This window comes from Pongo pygmaeus, chromosome 23 (assembly GCF_028885625.2).
Source record: "Pongo pygmaeus isolate AG05252 chromosome 23, NHGRI_mPonPyg2-v2.0_pri, whole genome shotgun sequence".
Taxonomy (NCBI): domain Eukaryota; kingdom Metazoa; phylum Chordata; class Mammalia; order Primates; family Hominidae; genus Pongo; species Pongo pygmaeus.
The window spans coordinates 43,997,623-44,010,026 of NC_085931.1; the positions used below are offsets into that span (position 1 = coordinate 43,997,623).

A 12,404-nucleotide genomic window follows, 5' to 3' on the forward strand; every position below is an offset into this window, starting at 1 on the left:
GATCTGTGGAACTTTGAACCTGAGAGAGATGATTTAGGGTATCTGGCAGAAGAAATTTCTAAGCAGCAAAGCATTCAAGAGGAAGCAGAGCATAAAAGTTTGAAAAATTTGCAGCCTGACAATGTGATAGAAAAGAAAAATCCATTTGCTGGGGAGAAATTCAAGCCTACTGCAAAAATTTGCATAAGTAACAAGGAGCTGAATGTTTATTACCAAGACAATGGGGAAAATGTCTCTAGGGCATGTCAGAGACCTTGGGGGCAGCCCCTCCAATCACATGCCAGGAGGGCTAGGAGGGAAGAATGGTTTCAGGGGCTGGGTCCAGGGCCCTCCCTCCTGTGTGCAGTATCAGGACTTGGTGCCTGTGTCCCAGCCACTTCAGCTGCGGCTAAAAGAGACCAAGGTACAGCTGAGGCTGTTGCTTCAGAGGGTGCAAGCCCCAAGCCTTGGCAGCTTCCACGTGGTGCTGGCCCTGCAGATGCACAGAAGTATTCCGGTTTGGGAACCTCTGCCTAGATTTCAGAGGATGTATGGAAACACTTGGGTGTCCAGGCAGAAGTTTGCTGCAGGGGTGGGGCCCTCATGGAGAACTTCTGCTAGGGCAGTGGGGATGGGAAATGTGGGGTTGGAGCCCCCACACAGAGTCCCTACTGTGGCACTGCCTAGTGGAGCTGTGAGAAGAGGGCCACTGTCTTCCAGACCCCAGAACGGTAGATCCACTGACAGTTCACACTGTGAGCCTGGAAAAGACACACAACACCAGCCTGTGAAAGCAGCTGGGAGGGGAAGCTGTGCCCTGCAAAACTATAGGGATGGAGCTATCCAAGGTCATGGGAGCCCACCTCTTGCATCAGCATTACCTGGATGTGAGACATGGAGTCAAAGGAGATTATTTCAGAGCTTTAGGATTTAATTACTGCCTCATTGGATCAGAGTTACCTGGACGTAAGACATGGAGTCAAAGGAGATTATTTCAGAGCTTTAACTACTGCCTCACTAGATTTCAGATTTGCATGGGGCCTGTAGCTCCATTGATTTGGCCAATTTCTCCTATTTGGAATGCGTGTATTTACCCAATGCCTATACCACCATTGGATCTAGGAAGTAACTAACTTGCTTATGATTTTACAGGCTTCTAAGAGGAAGGGATTTGCCTTGTCTCAGGTGAGACTTTGAACTTGGACTTTTGGGTTAATGCTGGAATAAGACTTTGGGGAACTGTTGGGAAGCCATGATTGTGTTTTGAAATGTGAGATTTGGGAGGGGCCAGGGGTGGAATGATATGGTTTGGCTGTGTACCCACCCAAATTTCATCTTGATTTGTAGTTCCCATAATCCTCATGTGTCATGGGAAGGACCCAGAGGGAGGTAATTTGAATCCTGGGGGTGGTTACCCCCACGTTGGTGTTCTCATGGTAGTGAGTTCTCACAAGAGCTGATGGTTTTATAAGGGGCTTCGCTTGGCACTCATTCATTCTCTCTCCTGCCACCCTATGAAGAGGTGCCTTCCGCCATGATTGTAAGTTTCCTGAAGCCTCCCCAGCCACGTGGAACTGTGAGTCAATTAAACCTCTCTCCTTTATAAATTACCCAGTCTCGGGCAGTTCTTCAGGCAGTGTGAGAACAGACTGATACACCTACTATGTGGCCGCCTTTGGAAACATGCACATGCAACCCTGTTCTCCATCCCCAAAAGCCATGTATGAGTCCACCGTCAGACTTTTCTGGTTCCCATCCATGTATTCCTCTGCTCTGGATGCAACGCTTCCATCTCCATAGTTGGGCTCACTCCCTGAACTGCAATTTCTATGTCTCCAGCTAGACTGAAAACATTTAAATAAACCTCTGAGTACCAAACAGGTGGGATAGAGACTTATTCTCCAAACGCAGCTCCACATAAGCAGGAGTCTGTTCCCTACTATATCCGTGCAACTCAGCTATGCCTGGCACCAAATCAGTGCTCAGTAAACTACCTGGTGAATGACTGCTACAGTGATCTTGACACAGGTGTCAGGTCTCTGCCACTGAGGAACTTACCAGGTAGGGGGCACTGCCTGAGAAGAGGCTGGCAGTGGTCATTTCTGCCCACCTTTGGTGTTCAGAAGACAGGCTCTGGAGCCAGACTGTCAGTACCTGTAAGAGCTGAGATGCACACTCAGGCACTCTGATCCCAAGGGTTTGGGATAAGGACTGTGGACTTGTATTGCTTTCTTTTATCCTCATAATAAGCTCATTTTATGGAAGGAGGGTGGCTGAGGCTGACAGGTTAATCTGGCAAGTACCGCCAGACATATTTCAGATATTAAAAGTTTTCCATTTTTAGGAAGGTAATATGGTGAATATACAATATTTTATATAACACTTCCAGCAGGCTCTGAACTATACTCCATATCAAACACATTCAGATGCTTGCAGCAAATCATATGAACAAACACACTTAGTATAATTATAGCCTCACTTTCCTGCAGATTAGGCTTTGCTACCAAAGAATCACAAAACATTTTCTAGTTTCCAGAGTGTGTTGGATTTGGGATTTGCAGGTGAGGGACTGTGGACCTGTAAATATAAAGCCCTTAGAAGAGAATGTGGCACTAAGTAGGTATTGTGGGCCTAGCATGCAGCAGCCACTTGGTACATGTTAGTTTCCTTCTCTCCAGCCAGGCTCTGATAGCACCTGAGCCTCTCATAGCTCTCCCCTTCTATTTCCCCAGGAGATGAGATAATCCCCATTCCTCTCTTGCCCCAGAAGGTGGTAGCACTTGCAAATTCCTGCTTACCAGTCTGTATGGGCATCATCGATCACCAACAGGATCCTGGGTCTTTGAACAATGGGCGTGGAGGGACCTGGAGGCTCCATCAGTCCTGAGGTGGCCTGAGGGGCCTGCTTCATGGCACTGGAGAGGGAGCTAAAAAGGCTGGATCCTGGAGAGGAGAAGGAGGCAGCCAGGGGCTGGGGGTGCCTCCTCTCCATGGCTGGGGAAGCAGGTGAGCTGGTGGAGCTATCTGGGCGTTGCAGGTCCGTCATATAGCCATTAGGCAGGTTGGCCACGAAGCTGCTGTCAGAGAGACGTCGCCGGAGGAAATTCATGGCTGTGGATGGATGGAGATGACTGGTTCCTACCCGGACGTGTGTAGGTGAGGCCCAGAAGACAGGCTGCTGCCAGGTACAGGGAGTGGTAGGACTTCAGCCAGAAGAGCCGGGGGATTTTGCGCAACCAGCAGTCAGCTTTAGCTGCCTTTATTTACCTGCTGGAAATAAGCCAACAAATACATAAGTGGAAACAACCTCCACCCGCTTAAGAGCAAACAGATACAGCGCTTTCCTGCCCCACTGCAGGTGGCAATGTAAATCAGGACATCCTTCTGGAAAGGAATTTGGCAACATGTATTAAGAGGATAGCTTTTTAACCTACAATTTCCATTTTCTGGAATTATATCGCAAAGAAAGATTCTAAGTTACAGAAAAAGCTTCATGCACAAATATGTTAATCACAGGTTATTTACACTAGCAAAATACGGGGAAGTATCTCAACATTCAACCACAGTTTAATGAATAAATCAACTACAGCACAGTTACTCAATGAACCTTTTGTGGCTATTTTTAAAGGTGTCCTGAAGAAGGGATTTTGGTAACAGAAACAATTTCATGTTCTAATGATAAATTTAAAAGATAATGATTCAAAATTATAGGAACCAAACGACTACAAATGTACAAGTTGAAAGAACAAAACTTTGGAAATAAAAGAAATCAAAGTGTTAACAGTGATTATATTTTGGTAATGCAAGTACATGCCTTTTTTTCTTTTTCTTTCTACTTACTTATATTTTTCTAATTTTCTAGAATGCTTATTACTATGGACCGGCATGTCCCCCACCAAACCAAATTTATATGTTGAAGATAATGCTGAATGTGATGCTTTGGAAATGAGCCCTTTGGGAGGTAATTATGGTTAGTGGGGTCATTAGGGTGTGGCCCACGCGATAGAAGTACAGCCCTTATAAGAAAGGATGCCAGAGAGCTTGCTTTCCCTGCACTGTGTGAAAGCAAAGGTAAAAGGCAGCCATCTGCAAACCAGGAGAAAGCCCTCACCAGAACTAGGCAGAGCTGACACCCTGACCTTGGACTTCCCAGCCCCCAGAACTGTGAGAAATAAGTATCTGTTGTTTAACCCACGCAGCCTATGGTATTTTGTTATGTCAGCACAGGCAGATAATATATACATCTATTGCTTTTCTAAACAGAGTAACATAAGTTAAAAAAACCCACACTGTTCATTTGAGATCAAAACATCCCATTGAGAACAATGACTATTTAAACTACGGAATTAGATTTTATATTTTTTGTTAAAGATTATTATATACAATTTTTTTTTTGAAACAGGGTCTCACTTCATCACCCAGGCTGGAGTGCAGTGGCACGATCTTGGCTCACTGCAACCTCTCTCTACCTCCCAGATTCAAGTGATTCTCCTGCCTCAGCCTCCCAAGTAGCTGGGATTACATGCACCCACCACCACGCCCAGCTAATTATTGTATTTTTAGTAGAGATGAGGTTTCACCATGTTGGCCATGCTGGTCTCAAACTCCTGGCCTCAAGTGATCTGCCTGCTTTGGCCTCCCAAAGTGCTGGGATCACAGGCGTGAGCCACTGTGCCCAGCCAGTATTTTTATTGCAGTGAAATTTACTTAAGATTGAAATGCACAGTTCTTAGGTATACACTTCTTTGAGTTTTGATAAATGTATATACTGGTATAATATTTATTATATTTCTACACCTCAGAAAGTTCTTTTGTACCCCTTCTGGTCCCTCCACATCTCCTAATAGGCAAATACTCTTCTGATGCATGTCACCATTTATTGATTTTACCTGTTCTTGAACTTCATATAAATGTAATCAAATGTATTATGCTTTTTAAATAACTGCTTCCCTCAATGGTTTTGAGATGCAATACGTTGTATAGCACTCATTCTATTTTTAAAATCACTGAATATCATTCTACTGGATGGATAAACCACAAATTGCTACTCCATTCTCCTGTTGATGAAAATTTGAGGTCAGGCATGGTGGCTCACACCTCTAATCCCAGAACTTTGGGAAGCTGAGGTGGGCAGATCACTTGAAGCCAGGAGTTTGAGACCAGCCTGGCCAACAAGGCAAAACTCTCTCTCTACTAAAAATAAAAATAATCTTTTTTAAAAAGCTGGGTGTGGTGGTGTGTGCCTGTACGCCCAGCTACTGGGGAGGCTGAGGCATGAGAATTGCTTGAACCCAGCAGGTGGAGGTTGCAGTGAGCCAAGATCAAGCCACTGCACTCCAGTCTGGGTGACGGGGTAAGACTTTATCTCAAAAAAAAAAAAAAAAAAGAGAAAAGAAAAATAAAATTTGAAATGTTTGCAGTTTTCAGAAATAATGCATAAATTGCTGCAAGAAATTTTTATTCAAGTCTTTTTGTGGAGATAGATAGATGATGAATGAATGGATGGATAGATTGAGAAGTAGATCTTTTCTTTGGGAAAATACCTAGGAGTTAATTTGTTGGGTCATGGGGTAAGTGTATGTCTAACTTAATAAGAAACTGACAAAAAGTTTCCCATAGTGGTTGTTTGATTTTGCACACTACATTTGAGAGTTCCCGTTCCTCCACATCCTCTCTCACATTTGGTTGTCATCTTTTTCATCTTACCCATTCTAGTGGGTGTAGCATAGTGTCTTCCTGTGTTTTAAATTTATTTTGTCTGATATTTAATGAGATTGAACAAGTTTCATGGGTTTACTGGCCAGTGACATATCTACTTTTGGGGAGTATCTATTCAAATCTTTGGCCCATTTCTAAAAGGTGGGTTGTTTATCTTTTTATTTTTGATTTGTAGGAGTTCTTTATACATTCTAGATACAAGTCCTTTCTCAGATACGTACATTGTAAACATTTTCTACCATTCTGTGGCTGGCTGCTTCGTTTCCTTCATGAGCAGAAGTATGGCAGAATAAAACAACTCTTAAAAAAGTGAATTGTTTATTTGAGATAAAAGCATCCCAATAAGAAAAAAAAATTATACTATAGGATGAGACCACACTTCTGTATTTTGGGTACTGGGAATACTTCACATATCCTTTCATATATATGTATCTAAACACACACACACACACACATATACTTATATATGTACATAATATAAATATAATACATATATAAAGTCTATTATACATATCTGCAGATGTTTTGATAAACAAAAACTTTTATTTTTATGAAACCTAATTTATCAAATTTTTCATTTATGATTAGTGTTTCTGTGTCTGTTCTTAAAAATCTCTGCCAGGCTGGACGTGGTAGCTCACGCCTGTAATCCCAGCACTTTGGGAGGTCAAGGTGGGCAGATCACCTGAGGTCTGGAGTTCGAGACGAGCCTGACCAACATGGAGAAACCCTGTCTCTACTAAAAATACAAAATTAGCTGGGCATGGTGGTGTATGCCTGTAATCCCAGCTACTCGGGAGGCTGAGGCAGGAGAATCACTCGAACCCGGGAGGCAGAGGTTGCAGTGAGCCAGGATCGCACCATTGCACTTCAGCCTGGGCAACAGGAGTGAAACTCTGTCTCAAAAAAAAAAAAAAAAAAAAATCTCTGCCAACCCCAAGATCACAATCATACCGTCCTATAGTATCTTGTAGAAGCTTTTTAGTTCTAGCTTTTCTATTGAGGTCGGAGATCCATCTAAACTTGATTTTTGAGTGGTATGAAGTAGGGTATGAGGTTCATTTTCACCCCCGTTCATTTGTCCAGGTTGCCAGCACCGTTTATGAAAGTACTTTTCTCCTACTGAATTGCTTTGGTGGCCTTGTTGGCACCAATTGGCTGTACACATGTGGGCCTAATTCTGGACTATGTTTAATATGCTCCATTGATCTCCCTGTCTATTCTTACATTTATTGATTGCTATGGCTTTCCGGAAAGTTTTAAAATCAGGTGAAGTGAGTCCTCCAACTTAAATGTTCTGTCTCAAGATTGTCTTAGATATCCTAGGTACTATTTTCATATGCATTTTAAAATGAACTTTTATGAAAAAGTCTGTTGGAATATTGTTCCAGATTGCATAGACTGAGTAGAATTGTCACCGAACAATATCGAGTTCTCTATGAACACAGTAGACCCCTCTACTGAGAAATTTTTTTGTGATTTTCAATATAGAGATCTTGCATACATTTTGCTAAATTTATTCCTATTTTGTTTGGGGTTTTTTGCATGTTTTCGAAATGACACTGTCTTCTAAATTTCACTTTCCATTTATTTGCTGCTAGTATAATATTATTTTCAATATACTGACATGCTCAATTCAAGTATTGTTGCTACCAGTTGTTTATAGATTCCTTAACACTTTCTATTTAAATAATGTCATCTACAAATATAGAGATCTTTACTTCTTTCTTTCCAATCTGAATGCCTTTTACTAATTTCCCTTATCTGACTGTCCTAGCTAGGACCTCCAATATTGAACAGAAATCATGAAAACACACACCTTACCTTGTTCCGAATCTTAGGGGGGAAACACTCAATATCTCACCATTAATGTGGTGTTAACTGGAGGTTTTTGGTAAATCCACTTTATTAGATTCAGGCAGTTCTCTTCTATTATTATTTGGTTGAGAGTTCTTATCATTTGGGAGTTGAATTTGCCAAGTGATTTACTAAATCTATTGAGAGGATTATATGTTTTTCAAACCATTTATTTGCTTAACAATGTGGTAAATTACATTGATTGATTTTTAAATGTTAAACCAAACTTGCATTCCTGGGATAAACCCTACTTGATCATAGTGTATTACCCTTTTTATATATTGGTGGATTCAATCTGATAATATTTGGCTATTTTTGTGTCTATGTTCATGACAAAAAAACATCGGTCTGTGGTTTTATTTTTTGGCAATGTTTTTGCTAGGTTTTGGTATCAGGGTAATGTTAACCTCACAAAATAGGTTGGGAAGCATTCCCTCCTTTTCTATTTTCTGAAAGAGTCTGTGTAATATTGTGGCTTTTTTTCTTAAATTATTGGCAGAATTCAACAGTGAAACCATCTGGGGTTGGTTTTCCTTTGTAGGAAAGTTTTTAATAATGAATTCAATCTCTTTTATAAAGCTATTCATATTTTGTTTTTCTTTTTATCTCAATTTTGACAATATGTGATTTCGAGCATTTTGTCCATTTCATCTTGCTTGTGAAACTCACTGGCATAAAGTTGTTCATAATATATTCTTTCTGTAGGATCTTATGATTCCTCCTGATATTGGTAATTTGCTTTTCTCTCTTTTTGACTGATCCATGTTGCTAAGAATTTATAAATTGTATTACTCTTGCAGGGCACCAACTTTCAGCCTTTTCAATTTCTCCATTGTTTTCTATTTCACTTATTTCTGTTTTTTATTACTTCCTTTCTTCTCCTTACTTTTGGTTTAAGTTTAATTTGCTGTTCTGTTTTCTAGAGTCTTGAGCTGGAAACACAGATCATTAATTGTAAACTGTTTTTTTCCCCAATATAAGTATTTAAAGCAATGTGCTTCCCTCCCAGAAATTGACGTTGTATTTTCATTATCATTCATTTTAAATTATTCTCTTTATCCCTTGTAATTTTTTGACCCATGTATTACTAAAACATGCATTTAATTTTCAAATTTCAGTGCTTTTTAATTATTGTCTTGTTAATGCTTTTAATATAATTCATTTGTGATTCTTGAACACAGTCTATAAGGTTTTAAACCTTTGCCATTCATTAAGATTAATTTTATGGTTCAATACAGTCTATCTTGATGAATGTTTCAGATGCACTTGGAAAGAACGCATATTTTGCGGTTGTTGGGTGTAATGCTCTACAAATATTACTTAGATTGCTTTCAAGTCCAATTCCCCAGGTAGCTGACACTCCCATGGTGACTTGCAAGCAGGAAGTTTATTAGGCAGTGCTTCCATCTATGCTCAACAACTGTGGGCAGGAACGAAAAGCAGATTTGGGCTGAGAGACAGATAGAACCACCACAGGTTCAACAGAGGCGCCAGTTTATCTTAGTGGGCGCATGGACCTGGGGCATCTCTTTAGATGTCCTCATTTTACAGCCACTCTGTGAGCTTATACTCTGCCCCCTGATTTGTCAAACCAGCAAAGCTGCAGCTCTCCACTTTAGTTCCAGTTGCTCCATGCCAGGTGGTGTGGGAAGAGCCACCTAAATGTATATTTCACTAAGTGGGTGTGGTTTTCCTTCCTTCAAGGGTCAAATCCTGTCCACCTCCTGTCTATTTTTTGTTTTTCTCCAGCAACCTCAAATCGTTTTAAATATTTTTTCCAAAGTTTATCATTATCATCTGTGAGAGGTTTAGTCCAACTTAGGCTATGGAGTCATTACTGGAACTAAGCCTCTTCCATTTGTCAAATACCAGATGGAAAAATTAAAATGTTAGGGTTGAAGGAATCTTAGAGTTTATTTAACAATTCCTTCTTCAGGAACTCTGGTCAACCTTCCATTGATATGAATTCCCTCACTTTGAAAAAAATCACCTCTTATAATCTTTTGACCTAATCCAATGTTAATCAAAGGCTTCTCAGGTAACTTCTGCCCACTACAGGCCCCAGTGGAACTTACAGGCTGGCAAAGGGAGGGCAATCATGAACATGCAAACAAACATTTATGGTTTAGGGTAAGTGCAAGTAAGGAATACACAGAGTGTGGTCATCGAAATTCACTTGGGGCAGGATTCTGCAGAGAGGATGGTTAGAGGAGGCCTCTCTGAGAAAGTTACTTTTAAAAATTTCATTTTTAATTGACAAGCAATAATTATTTCTGTGATGTTTTGCTATGTTTACATTGTGGAATGATTAAGTCAAGCTAATTAACAAATCTATCATCTCACATACTTATTTTCTGTGGAAAAAAATTTAAAATCTACTATTTTAGCAATTTTGAAATATACAATGCATTATTTACAGTGCATTATAGTGACTATAAAGTCACTATTCTGTGCAAAAGATCACAAGAGCTTATCTCTCATAACTGAAACTTTGTACTCTCTGACCGACATGTCCGCCTTCCCCATTCAGCCCCGTCTCCAGCCTCAGGCAACCACATTCTACTCTCAACTTTTATGAGTTCAACGGTTTTAGATGCCACTTATAAGTGAGATCATGTGGTATTTGTCTTTCTGTCCCTGGCTTATCTCACTTAGCATAATGTTCTTCAAGTTCATCCATGTTGTAGCAAATAGCAGAATTTTCCCCTCAATTTTTTTTGGTTTGAGATAGGGTCTCACTCTGTTGCCCAGGCTGGAGTGCAGTGGTGTGATCATAGCTCACTGCAGCCTCAACCTCCCAGGCTTAAGTGACTCTCCCACCTCGGCCTCCAGAGTAGCTGGGACTACAGATGTGTACTAAGATGCCCAGCTAGTTAAAAAAAAAAAAAAAAAAAACTGGGGGGGGGGGGGTCTCACTATGTTGCCTAGGCTGGTCTCGAGCTCCTGGCCTCAAGCAATTCTCCTGCTTCGAATCCCAAAGTGCTGCGATTACAGGCATAAGCCAATGGGCCCTAGCTTCCCCCTTCTTTTAAGGCTGAATGGTATTCCATCGTGTGTATATATACTACATTTACTTTTTTATCCATTCATCTGATGATGGGCACCTAGGTTAGTTCTATATCTTAGCTACTGGGTAGAATGCTGCAATGAACCTGGGAGTGCAGACAGCTCTGATAAATTGATTTCAATATATTTGGATACATACCCAGAAGTGAGACTGCTGGATCATATGGTAGTTCTATTTTTAGTTTTCTGAGGAACCTCCACGCCGTTTTCCATAATGGCCGTATTAATTTACATTCCCGCCGGACAGGGTGGCTCACGCCTGTAATCCCAGCACTTTAGGAGGCCGAGGTGGTCGCATCACTTGAGGTCCAGAGTTCGAGACCAACCTGACCAACATGGCGAAACCCCGTCTCTACTAAAAATATAAAATTAGCCAGGCGTGGTGGCAGGTGCCTGTAGTACCAGCTACTCGGGAGGCTGAGGCAGGAGAATCGCTTGAACCCGTGAGGCGGGAGTTGCGGTGAGCTGAAATCGCGCCACTGCACTCAAGCCTGGGCAACAAGAGCAAAACTCCGTCCAAAAAAGCCCGCTTCGCAGTCGAAGAACAGAGTCGTAGGAGCAGTGGAGGCTTTTACGGCTCCGGCGTGCCGGAAAGCGCGCGAGTGGAAGGTGCGAGAGTGCCGCCGCTGGGGAGTTTTGTTCCGTTTCCGGGATCCTGGGGTCTGGAGGCGAAGTATGTTATGCATAAAAGTGGATAATTTACATGATAAATGAAAATGGCCAATTCTTTAAGAGAATAAGTATTAAATCTTTATAAAAATCTGCTGTATCTTGATGAAACCTCGTCTCTACTGAAAGTACAAAAAAATTAGCCGGGCATGGTGGCGGGCGCCTGCAGTCCCAGCTACTGGGGCGGCTGAGGCAGGAGAATGGCGTGAACCCGGGAGGCGGAGCTTGCAGTGAGCCGAGATCACGCCACTGCACTCCAGCCTGGGCGACAGAGTGAGACTCCGTCTCAAAGAAAAAAAAAAAAAAATCTACTGTATCTTGGACGACACTATCCAAAAGGGGCAGGCTATTTTAAAAGGCGTTTGAAGAACATTTTCCTTAAAAACAAAGACGTGAAGAATCCAGAGAAGATCAAAGAACTTACTGCACAGGGCGAATTTGTAATGAAAGAGCTAGAAGCCTTATACTTTAGGAAATACAAAGCTATGAAACAACGCTGTTATTCAGATACCAACAAAAACTAATTGATCATTACTACTTTAATTTAGCTGACAACCAGTGCCAGCTGTTTATGTATACCAGCTATTGTAAAATAATTCTAACTTCAAATGGGAAGATACACATGTTGTGTAAAAAAATCCCTGAGCTGCCCTACTGAACTAAATAGGTTTCAACTTCTGTTCATACTGAGAGATTTATCAGCAACTTTATGCTCAGTTTTTATACAAAGATAGCAATTTAGCTATACTACCGATTATAAATTAATGAGCACCGAATTTTGAATGAAAATGTAATACACTTAATCCCGTAACTTAATAGGACTTAGCCAATTATTTTTTAGCTTATTTTTCCATTTTACTGACAAGAGAATGCCATATACTGAACATTTAATAGGCAAAATAATTTCTTACACACTTGTTTCTCTTAACTTTTGAAAGGAATCCCTTATTTTTTCCCCCAGTTTGGTACATTAACAGCACATACTCAAGGTTCACTACAAAACAAGCAGTTCCTGGTAATGATTTAAATGTAGTTATATAAATAATAATATGTATGGAGCAGTAATGCCATACTGAACTTGAATACTGCTGAACTTGAAATAGCCTGCTGGTGAC

At 41.0% G+C, this 12,404-nt stretch overlaps 1 protein-coding gene across 5 annotated transcripts in view; it reads right to left on the reverse strand.

Annotated features, from left to right (window-relative positions):
- SYN3 (synapsin III) overlaps positions 1 to 12,404 on the reverse strand; it is a 545,948-nt gene that overhangs the window by 491,274 nt on the left and 42,270 nt on the right. For 3 of the 5 annotated variants that reach the window (XM_063663289.1, XM_063663290.1, XM_054469878.2), the window contains exon 2: positions 2,778 to 3,249. In XM_063663289.1, the coding sequence (XP_063519359.1) occupies positions 2,778 to 3,088 (311 nt within the window). In that variant the 5' untranslated portion in view covers positions 3,089 to 3,249. Of the gene's footprint in view, positions 1 to 2,777; positions 3,250 to 10,759; positions 11,173 to 12,404 lie in introns of those variants that run through there. The other 2 variants (XM_054469881.2, XM_054469879.2) reach the window with 2 other exon arrangements.